General features: G+C 41.0%; 1 protein-coding gene across 4 annotated transcripts in view; it reads left to right on the forward strand.

Moving 5' to 3' along the window:
• ANO5 (anoctamin 5) overlaps positions 1 to 2,905 on the forward strand; it is a 40,974-nt gene extending 38,069 nt beyond the window's left edge. For all 4 annotated transcript variants that reach the window (XM_088533828.1, XM_088533825.1, XM_088533827.1 and 1 more), the window contains 3 exons: positions 783 to 964; positions 1,969 to 2,074; positions 2,645 to 2,905. In XM_088533828.1, the coding sequence (XP_088389954.1) occupies positions 783 to 964; positions 1,969 to 2,074; positions 2,645 to 2,866 (510 nt within the window). In that variant the 3' untranslated portion in view covers positions 2,867 to 2,905. The remainder of the gene's footprint in view (positions 1 to 782; positions 965 to 1,968; positions 2,075 to 2,644) is intronic.
• Positions 2,906 to 11,634: the final 8,729 nt, after the last annotated feature.

Genomic DNA, 11,634 nt, shown 5'->3' on the forward strand with positions numbered 1-11,634 from the left:
GGGATAGAGGTGGATTAATTCCATCAGCTTGGCAATGTTTCTGTCCTGCTATTATAGGGTCAGTGTTGTAGGAGTTACTCTAGTTCAGCTGCCTCAGGATTCTCCTATGGGAGCAATGGCTTAAAATACTCCTAAAAATGCTACAGTTCGCATTCCATCTTTAGTGTAAAAGTCTGCTGAGCAAAATAGGTACTTAGAATACAAAATATTAAACCATATCAGATCATAAGTGCCTTGGGTGCCAAAAACACTTGTGTAACTAGCAAAGTACCTGGACACTTTGAGCATTTTGGGTTTTTAGACACATGTGCTCGTAGTTGTTGCTTCCTTTTGAAATGCAGCTGGAGCAACTGGTTCCTGTTCTCTGATAAAATAACTTGGCAATCACACAGCAGATGCAAGTTCATAGTCCACAAGTATTCCAATCCACATCTCTTCTCCTCAGCAGGGCTGTGATCACTGATAGCAGATGGTTTGTTCTGAAGCTGGGAAAGAACAAGCAATTGGTTTGGTACTGCATGAAGTAGCCCCTTTATTGAGAAGGGAAAGGGAAAAACGGTTTTGAAGTCAAAACACTCATATAGAGAAGTTTTTAGGCTTTCGGTATCTCTGCTAACCTATTTTTTTCAATAAAAAGCTAGTTGCAGTAAAGGCTAGAGCCAGCTCCAAGGTAGCTGCCCTTATTTCACTTACCTGAGTTATGTCACAGAATCAGGGTTATGCCTTTTATTAATTTGCTCAGTGTGGTACATACTCAATTTCTTTTTTCAATTTCTTTTCAGGCTTTTATTGTGGCGTTCACATCAGATATGATTCCTCGTTTAGTTTACTACTACGCTTATTCTACAAATGATGCCTCTCCTATGTCTGGATACATAAATAATAGTTTGTCAGTGTTTCAAATCTCAGATTTCCCTACCAGAAACAAGCCGAAAATGAATCCAGATAACTTTGTCATATGCAGGTTTGTGTTGGTATAATAATAATATGCATTTTGTCACCATCTTTTTAGAATACACCGTAAAAATGCATTAGGCTAAGTAATCCACTAAAAATAAATGATAATTCTCAAGTGTTAAAAGATGAGGTTTAAGCTATTAATGAGACAGTGTTTGAGATCGTATGAAATCCTGCAAGGAACCAAGGAAAAATCACCTTTTTTACTGTCAGACCGTCTTATTTGATAATAGGGGATTCTTTTCTCCCTGAATTATTCTACTGATTTTTTCTGAGTAATAGAAGAGACTGATGTTCCTAAGATTGCCCCTAAGCCTGTACTGTGGGATATATTTAGCTGTGCTGCTACTGAAAATGATATGGTTTTCAAAGTCACATGTCACTGTGCTTAATATCACTGCACATCTGGACTCTTCTCTAGAAGAAAAGTCCTTTCTAACTAGAAGAAAAGTGGTTGTTTCTAGAAGAATTGAGAAACAGGGTTAGAAATCCATGGTAAAGGAAAATTCTTTTATATGATGTCAGAAAAAATCCTTTAAGAAAAAGCTGCACTTGAGTGTTTGAGGTTTAAAGCTTCAAGAGGGCTACACACCAGCTCAATGCTGAACACATCCTCAAGACTGCCCTCTGATGAAACCCAGTGTCTGTCCCATACCTCATCTATCAACTCCCATTCTATTTATTCAACACTTGTCCCTTACTGTGTGCTGTATGGCCTCACTGTCCTGCTTGACTTGATGGTGGCCTGGAAACAAAGACAACCTATGTATAAAACTGCACTTGTTGCCCATCTGCATCCATACTCCAGTGCTGTGAATGAGGGTGTTGAAGCAAGCGAAATGAAAACAAATCGAGAGCCAACCTTTTTCTGCAGAAGGAAGCAGACCATTTAAAACAAGATGAAAAGGTTCCTTAAATGACAGCTGTATTTGCATGCAAGTGTCACTGAGCTTGTAGCCTGTCTCAGACTGAATATGACATTTCACCTTTCCGTGTTTTTCTACCTAACAGGTACAGAGACTATCGATATCCTCCAGATCATGAGAGGAAATATTTACACACTATGCAATTCTGGCACATTCTTGCTGCAAAAATGGCCTTTATAATTATTATGGAGGTATGTTCCCCACATAATTACCTTCTGAAATCAATGTTACCAATTCTGTAGGTAGTTGCTAATATTTTGAGAACTAGAACTGCTGAGTGTATAAGTAGCTTCTTCCCTAAGCAATATCAAATATTCTAGATCCAAAACAAATACTATGACTTGGTCTTTCAGCTTCAGGAAGTTAATCTCAACATACAAAAAAAAGTTTAAGAAACTTCTAGATTTGATCCAAAGAAAACAGCAGAATAAGCTGTTCCTAAAAGCTGTGCATTATTGGCATGGGAATGTGAATTTTCTAAGAAACCACACAGAGGGATTAGAAAGCAATGCTCGGGGTTCAAAACCTGACACCTTCCTTTTGGATTTGCTAATTACAAAAATGGTTTAGAATTAAAGTTTTTCTGTAAAATGTCTAGCTGAGATGTGCACAAAGATTAAAACATTAGTTTGTGATATATTATTCTAGGACAGCTGACTGGTAGACAATACCAAATGGTCACTTCTCTTCATAGACTAATTCATCCTTTTTTCACGTGGCAATGATTTTTTTACATTTCCCCTGCCTTTTTCTTTTTGCAGCATGTTGTATTCATCGTTAAGTTCTTTGTAGCATGGATGATTCCTGATGTCCCTGCAGATGTGAAAGCCAAAATAAAACGTGAGAAGTACCTGACACAGAAAATCCTACATGAGTATGAACTCGAAAAACTGAAGGAGAAACTGTGCCGAGGTGACACGCAAGCCACTGAAAAGGAGTTAATTACCACGGAAGGGAAAGTGGAATTATCCAGAGCCATGTAGCATTGAAGCAACTACTGTATGGGATTCAGCTCGTGGGTCTGTGCTTTGCTCAGTGTGAGGCATCCCAAGCAATGGGACGCTCCGACCCCTTTGCTTTCAGCCCACAGATTTGGGACTTTTTTTACAGGGTCTTAGTGAGCGTTCTAAATTGAGTAAATTTATTAACTCCTATGGCTTTAGCACTGTTACCTATTTGCCTGCTACTTTGCAAAATACTTGGAATCGTGTAATCCCAGAATTTGGATTCCTAGGATTAAAGGCCCTTGCCTTTTAAGGGCTTGGGTTATGGTGTGGTGGTTGTCACCAAACCCTGCTCCCTGTTCCAAAGGGCACAGCTCAGGCTGTGTCCCAGCTGAGTAAAAAGGATGTTATGAATGCATTCTGTTATGGAAAGTACTGAAAATGATTTTTATAGCATGATCGTTTCAATCGGATAATCCAATCTCTGCATCAGAAATATTATGGTTTTTTGAATCAATGCACATCTTATGTAACACTTGTTTGCAGCTTTGAGCCTGCATGTGTTTTTAGATGGAATGAATTTTTAACTTTATATTGGCCTAATTCCACTTGGAATTATTTTAAGGCATTTAATTCAGTAAATACATGAAGGAAATTAAAAGAACATATTTTTTCATAAAGGGACCTGCCAAAGAGTTTGTTCTTTAAATACAAATGTTGTAGAATCATCTAATTGGTCTTCTCAAAAAGATGTAAACATCTTTGGATTTTTTTTTTTTTTCCCCCCCCTCAGCCTCAAAAATTACTGTTAGGCAAAAAATGCTTGACAAGTTTGGGCCAAAGTGGGTCCTTTGTTTGGTTTCTTGCCATTTCTGAAGGCTGAAAAAGGGCTAAAAGGGTCTCTGTGCTGCGACTTTGAACAGGGTCCAGGGACTTGGGAGACAAACTGCCTTACACTTGTATGGAGATGAGGATTGTGATTCAAAGCATTAACAATGTCAAATAATGGGTTTATGTTGCCATTGTCCTTATAGGAGCCTTTTAATTTTCAAGAAGGACTTTTTTCTGCTTTCTCATGGGACTTTTTTAGAGTTATCGTGTGTGTGTATATAATATCTACTTGTACAAAATAGCTATGGGTTATTGAATGTGCCCTTGTTTTATAATTTTAAGTGGTTATGCATTTTTATGATTTTGCTGGGTATTTAAAACATATCAATGCTCCGATGCTTAGTGCCTTGTTGATTTGCATTTGACACAAGATGTGAACATGACAGCGGTGTGGAAAGGGGTGTTTCCAGAGCGAGCTGGAAACACAGTGACACTGTAAACCTGCCCACGGAGCTGCATCGTGTTGGCCAAACGCTGCCTGCCCTGCACATTCCTGAGCTCTTTGGGAGCAGTTCCCAACCGAACTGCATGGATATGAAGTAGTGGCAGATGGTAGAGTCCTCTCATGCTGAGGTAGCCTGGCTTGAGAGTTTGAAGTTTTAAAATATTTGCACTTTGATAGTTATACTTCCTTGCAAGTATACCAAAAGCAAATCCGACTTGTATTCTGTATCAGCCAAATAACGTACTGTTTACTAGGTCCACAAGGTAGTCTCCAAATTGTGTGTTGGCAGCCTGTGTCTTGGGCCACTTGGTGGTAACCTGAGTACCACAGTGGTGTTTGAAATAGCTGTGTTGAGTGAACGTGTTGCAACGAGCAGAAGTTGTGATGTTGAAGTGCCTACCTCTCAACCCCTGCGTGGCCGGGCTCTGACCAGGGAGCTGCAGCAGCTGTACATTTCCCTTGATTGTAACTTATTGCCTCTCATTCTTCAAGCTGGCTTGGCAAGTCTGGCATCCTGGTGATTCATGATGAACCATGTTCTTGAATATTCACGTGTATTTGAAGCAGTGGGTTTGCTGCAGGAGTGAATAAATGAGCTAGCTCTGCTGCTTGGTGCATAAGCCAAAGAGGAGTCTTGGTCATGGCAATTACGTATGCAACACCAAAATTTGAATTATGTAAGCACTTTTTTGCTTCTTAAATCTATACTAAGCTGCTAAATTTAGATCCCATGGTTTGCCATTGCTAACAGGAACAAAAGTGTTACCTCAGGTAATGAGGTCATGAGATGCAGAACCATAGGGATATTTCTATGCAAAATGCACAAGTCTGAAGCTTAAAACAGGTTTGAAAATTCAGCTGTTAGATAGGTTTGGAGGGCAAAACATTAATATTATTCTTGTGTTGTAAGTGTCCTAATATACTGCACTTGAAAATAGATCAGCAAAATTCACTATTTTGAGTGAAACTTGCTATTTGAAAGCCAAACAAAAGGAAACAAGGAAGAAACCAAATATTTGGAGGTAGTATTAATGTGCAGGAGCCCCACATCTGTATTTGGAATTAGATGGGATGTTTGGCCCCATTTCTTGCTTCCTTAAACCTTGTTTTTTCACTCCTTGTTTCAGGCTAGAGAAGAGATTCTGCACATATTGAATCTTGTAAATAAAAAAAGCGTTAACCTGTGGCATTGACTTAATTAAAAATGTGTATAAATATATCATTACACTCCAAAGCATTCTTTCTTGGGATATAGAAGGTGTTGAAGAGTATTGTCATATTAATGGCTAAGGTCATATATGACCATGGTCTAACACACCTCTTGCCATAATATTTTGCCTTTATTAAGCAGTATTTTTCACAAAGAAAAGATTATTAGCATGATTAGGATTATAATAGCCTATATACATATATATTTACTCAAGTATTTGTGGAAAAATGGCAAAAAATAGTTTGTGGATGTTGTTATTCTTACTGTGGGAATATGATTTTGATGTTGAAAATACATATCTAGAAGTGTCCTTTAACCAAAGCAAAGCCTCTCCTATTTTCAAACTAGGGTCACTTGAGGAATGGTAGACAGCCTCAGAGTTAAACAGAAAACAAAATTGCTCTTTTAAAGTGTAGTAAGATCAGGGATTTTTGTTTTTGTTTGCTTGAAATGTAGTATTTATACCCAGGGCTGATTTAATAGGGTGTGATCTGAGCAAATGACTGCAAAATGGGAATGTTACTACAAAACACTATCCTGGTTTTCTAGATTTTTCTTATACTTTTACTTTTTTATGAAAACGTGAATAATACCATCAGTTTGTAGTACAAGGAAGGCATGGAAATAGATGTGCTCTCTTATTGTCTGTGTATTCCTTGTTTGGAGCAGTGTTCTAGTCTGCTAGGTATGATGTTGATATATGTGATACACTAATGTTGGGGTAATTTTTTAAAACATTGCATTTGGCTAACTTATGTACATTTAATAAGAATTAAATCTGTTGGCAAATCAGTGTTTATTTTTAATATGGTGTCCACTTCTTTGGGCTGTTTTGATCGTTTCAGGTGTCTCCAACTCCTAGCAGTGTCTCTGCGTGCTGTTGTAACTTCCTTCACTAGGAACCTCAGGAAGAGGAGGAAACTTGAGTGCCCTCTTCCACCTGAACAAAGCCACACTGTGGCACTGCTTGTTTTGTTGTTGTTTTCTGTCTTTTTGCCTTTTTTTTTTTCCTTAGCAAAAAGGGTAACCAAGGCACACCTGTACCAAGTTCTACACATGGTGTTGGCACCACCCATTGAAGACATAGACATGCTCTGTGCTATGTCATGAGGAGGTTTGTACATCTTTGGGTTAGATGTGTCCCAGTTCACTGAGACTCTGAGCTTCTGTCTTTCTGTAGGTGTGGTACAAACATTAACACCCCCCCTCCTGGCCTAGCAAAATAAAAATAAAAATAAAATAATATAATGAAAGGCACTGTCCTGGGGGGGGGGGGCTAATTCTCGAGGAAGACCGATGTTCATAAAGATGCTGCCACCTTAATCATGGTACTGACATGGGTTGAGGCCAGTACAGCTCTGCAGCAGTGCCAGTAGCATCCTCAGCTCCCACATTTAGAGCACTTCTCCCTGAAAGAGGCTGGGCTGTGGGGCTGGGATCTCTAGCATCTGCTAGGGCAATGACTATATACAGATACAGCCTTGCAAAGGCACTTAACTTGGCATTTAAAAAAAAAAAAAAAGTTCTTTGACCAGATGAAGAGAAATAAAGAAAACATGTACTCATTGCCCTATGAAAACTAACATAATTATTTTGCTCTGGTGGCATGTGTGTGTCTGCCCAGGGGGGTACAAGGGCTCCCCAGCATCATCCTGGAAGTCTGGAAAAGCCACCACTAAATTCAATTGTATCCTGGTTTTAACTGATCAGTCATCCTTACCCAACACTTTTTAATCACACAGATGTGGCTCAAGAAGGTTTTTTTTTAATTTATTTTTAAATAAATATATATGTGTGCATAAGCCTATATACTGAGAAGTCTGCTGGGAGATGAGTAGGCTGTGAAATGTAGCAGCCCTATCAATTTTTGGAAGGGGCATGTGCATATTTCCCTGCAGCAGTCAATGATGATGCTGTCTGACTCATTTCTGACTGAATCTAAACCATTTTTAAAGTGTATTTTTTTTCCCTAATGCTCTCAGACAAAACAATGCTGATACCTAATCAGAAACAATATTTTTATGTGACCTAGTTTGGTCCCTTGGTGCTATAGACTTTCACAGCTTTTGCTTAAAAACACGACACCTTTGCTGAACAGTCTCTGCCAGAAACGAATTGCAGTACAAGCTCCTGGAATTCTTTTTAATGCAGACTCCTGGGCATGGCACCTTTAGTTACCCAGCCATGAACTGCTGTGCGTAAAACTGAAGCAGGAAATGATGGGATGGTCCCATCCGAGCTGGTCACCAACAGGAAAATAGCCAAAGCCCTGGTAATTACATCTCCAAGTCTAATGCCTAAGCATTGTGGCAAATGTATAAAGGAGCCGGGGTCTGTGTCGTGTTACAACCTCATCCCAGCAGAAGCCTTTGCCACAGGGTTTCCTTGAATACCCATTTCTGACATTGTGCCAGGAGCAAAGTGCCAGCCAACACACTAATGCTGCAACTAAGCCTGGTTTCTGGTCCTGCCATCTCTGTTACTCCTTGGATAAAGCCCTGATTCCTGTCTATGCTGGTGGAGATTTTGCTGTTATCTTCTGGGAGAATTCTGGAGAAACAATTCAATCATCTATTTTTTTTTTTCCTAAATCGGACAGTCTGATATTCTGCCATAAAGGGATTTTTGTCACTAGGTTTTTCTAAATCAAAGTCTTGTGTTCTGCCTGAGGGAACAGCCAGATCCTGTGCAGTTTATGGCACAGCAGCAAGTGCCTCATTGCTGTTTCCTTACACTTCTGTTGCTGCGTGCTTATGTGAAAATAGCAAATTATTCTGGGGCTACAACCAGCCTGTTCCGATGAGTCATATTGCAATTAAGAGGATGCCACAATGTGCCAAGGCACAGTGTACCGAGGAGAAGCATTCGAAAGTTCTATTGCATCAAAGCAGTCTCTGTGGCACCACTGAAATGTGGAATCTACAGGGTCACTGCTGTGATGAGAGCGGCAGGAGGAGGGGACATGGACAGAGGTAAGCCAAGGAGAAAAGAACCTGCTTTGTACTTTTGCTCTTGGTGCGATGTGCTAGGAGGGCCACATACTTACTATTGACCCTGTCTTCCAAAGGGGAGAGCTGAATGGGAGAGGTGCAACAGCTGAGGAATTGCAGAACACAGAAACCCTGAAGCAGCAGACAAGGCCAAAGACAGATGGTGTCAAGAAACTACTATGGAGACTTCTTGCTATTTGGATGTGGATAGGCAGCCTTGGAAGGGGAACTCTGGCCCATCCTTGCAAGGCAAGAGAAGCCAGTTTTATTAGCAGTAAATAAATGAGCTGAAATGAGGCGTTTGAGGGGTTGGTTTTGAGGGGAAGGGAAAAGCAGCCTTTGCTCTACCTGGAAGAAATTGCATGTGAAGCAAGCGGTCGGAGCCACGACCAGAGCCCCGTTTCTGGCCCAGTTCCAAGTGCTCAAGGCTGATTCTCAAAAAGCGCTGCTCAGCTGTGGCCCTTCCTGAGGAGGAGGGACAGTGAAGATGCCTATGGGCGTCCCTGGTTATCACCACCACGTTGTGCGCACAGGGCAACAGGAATCTCCTCAACTGAACTACCACCAAATCCACAGCCGAGATCACCTTTTCCTACTCCTGTTCAGGGGATTTGATGTACAGGTATTCTTAGACTTGTCTAGTGGATCACATCTCCAAAAAAAACCCACATCTTAACAAAGAAACTCACATTTTAGTGGGAAAACAAAACAAAACAAAAAACACTTTGCAATCTTTTCCTTTGCTACCTCCTCTTAGCTGCCATGTGGTCTCAGCCATTCCATCCCCAACCACCGACCCCAAGAACCGGCTGTGCCGCCTCTTTGGCACTGCCCTTTGCAGGACAACCAGCACCATTCACCACTTTTTGCTACTACCGCAACGTTTCTTTTGTCACGTGTCTGAGCACGGATCACAGTGTGGCCAGAGGGCATCCTCTGAAATCCATCCCCCGAGCGGTACCGACTTCCCTCTGCGCGTGGACAGAGACCACTCTGACACATGGGCCGGTCCCCTGCATTGCCAGTGCTCAGACCTGCCTAAATGACTCAGCTCCTTACATTCTACCACACATGGAGGACAGATCCCAACTTGGGAACTTATATTCTAGAAGCTCCTAATTTGGGCAGCCTTGAGTCATGCAAGATGGCTATAAAATGTCAGTCTTCCACCCTGAATATTCAGTGATTTGGAAGTGAGGTAGGCGATGAGCAGAGCTGGCAGGAAAACTATAGCCCTGAGGAAAATCGTGCTCCCAAAATTTTCTTTTGAAGACTCACAACCAATCTCTCCATCAATGTTTATTCACGTCCTTCATTCCCTTCATATATCACATGCACTATTAGAAAGACTAATGAAATGAGTCTGCACATTATGAACCCCTATTTTGGAAAATGATTCCCTCAGTTTGCTTTCCTGGTTGTTAACCTCTTTTTTCTTAATATATTTTTTCATTAAAAAAAAAAAAACTTCTATGTTGACCGGTTTTTAAATGTACAAAATTAAATCTCCTAAATGAGATGTAATGATACATGATACGGTATTGATCGATGTATCACATGATTGTGTGATAAAGTACGCTTTGGGGAACATTTTCAAACACTAAGACCATAGGTTTGCTTTACTTTTTGTTGTTCTTCAAAGGCAAATGCAAGTTTTCCACTTTTGGAGCCTCTCCATCTTCGGCCTTGTTCTGCAAGACTGAGTCAGCAATTTCCACGTTCGAGTTGCGTTTCAGCTACCGCATTTGTGCATTGTCACGTGGCCACAACAACAGCAAGATTCTACGTGACCAGCAGCTCATTCCTCTCGGCTGGAAAACTAATCTCAGGCCTATTCATTCCTAAAGAATAAATAACAAGTGCTGAGAAGTTCCAGGCTTTTGAATGTAATCAAGATGAAAACAGCACTCGCACAAGCTCCGTTTACTCAGTCTTGCCTTCTGATGCCCAGAAAACAAAGATTTCCCAATCCTGATTTCTCCTGAAGCAGCTAATAGCAGCTAAACTGATGAAGACACATTGGGATCAAGCATTTCTTAATGGAAGCTGAATTTGGCCTCTATGTTGAGCAACATGATCAACAGTTTATCAATTCCCATCCATTTGGAAGGGGTATTTTTCTGTTTACACCCCTCTGTTCTTGCTGCGAAACAGCAAGGTTTCCATTAATAAAAAGCTTTGGGAAGAAAGTGACGGCCTGCAGCCACCATGCACACTGGCCATCCCTTCTGCAGATAAAAACATCCATACCCACGTCTGGAAGCGCTGGGTCTGTTCATGATGCTTCTACAGGGAAATGGGGACTAGAGCAGATGAGGCACCAAGAATCTGGGGGGAAAAAAGGGCTATTTATATGAAACAGAAACCCCTCTCTTCCTGGCCAAAAGGCCTAGTTTCAGTAGACTTGCAGGCTGACAACCTGTCTGCAGTGTAGGAAGCAATACCAGATCTTGAATCTTGGCGAGGTTTTTCTGCAGAAATGCTAAAACTCACGAGTCTGTCCCATTTTGTTTAAGGTCGCATTTCTGGAGACTGAGTTTGAGGAGAGAATCTTGAACCTTTCTTGCACTATCTGACCACCTTGGTGCCCCAGATAAGAAAGCATCCTGCTCTCTCTTCCCATCCCTGGTCACATCTTCCCATATATTATTGGTCACCCATCCTTTTAGTTAAGAAGGCTTAAAGAGAGTCATTTTGAAACCTATCAGTAGTGCTGGAGAGGATAGGGCAGATTTTTAAGGCAAGCAATTAATTTATGAAGCCTTTTGGAAAATACTGGTTAGGGTACAAGATATGAGGAAAGAAAAGATGCCCATGCAGAATAGACAGGAGCTGCTATATGAAGCCCTTAGGTATAATGTTGACCAGATGCAGAAGTCCCTCTCAATGATTTATGATGTGCTCTGATGGGGAAGCAGGCACTGCTCTGGGTGATTCATATTCTTGTCATAAATGGTAAGAAACTGGCAGCCCGCCATGGAAATTTGCCTGTGAGAGCAGAAGACCAACACAATTCTCCAAGAGTGACTCAGTAATACGAGACTGATTGAGCTCATGGATTCAGGGGATATTTTTATTAAAGATAAGCTTCCTCCGGGGAAAGGTGTTTCCATGAGCCAAGGGGCCTCAGAGCAGAAGAGGATTTGGAAGTGAGGAAGATGTGACTGACAGAAGGGGTGTTGAGGAAGTAGCTGCTTTTCAGCCACTCTGTTTCGGCATACACAGTTATTTCAGAGCCTTGATTATTATATGATTATTCCCAATAGAAAGT

Source organism: Tinamus guttatus, unplaced genomic scaffold (assembly GCF_059628265.1).
Source record: "Tinamus guttatus ecotype Peru unplaced genomic scaffold, ASM5962826v1 Tinamus_guttatus_pri_ptg000524l, whole genome shotgun sequence".
In the NCBI taxonomy this organism is placed as follows: domain Eukaryota; kingdom Metazoa; phylum Chordata; class Aves; order Tinamiformes; family Tinamidae; genus Tinamus; species Tinamus guttatus.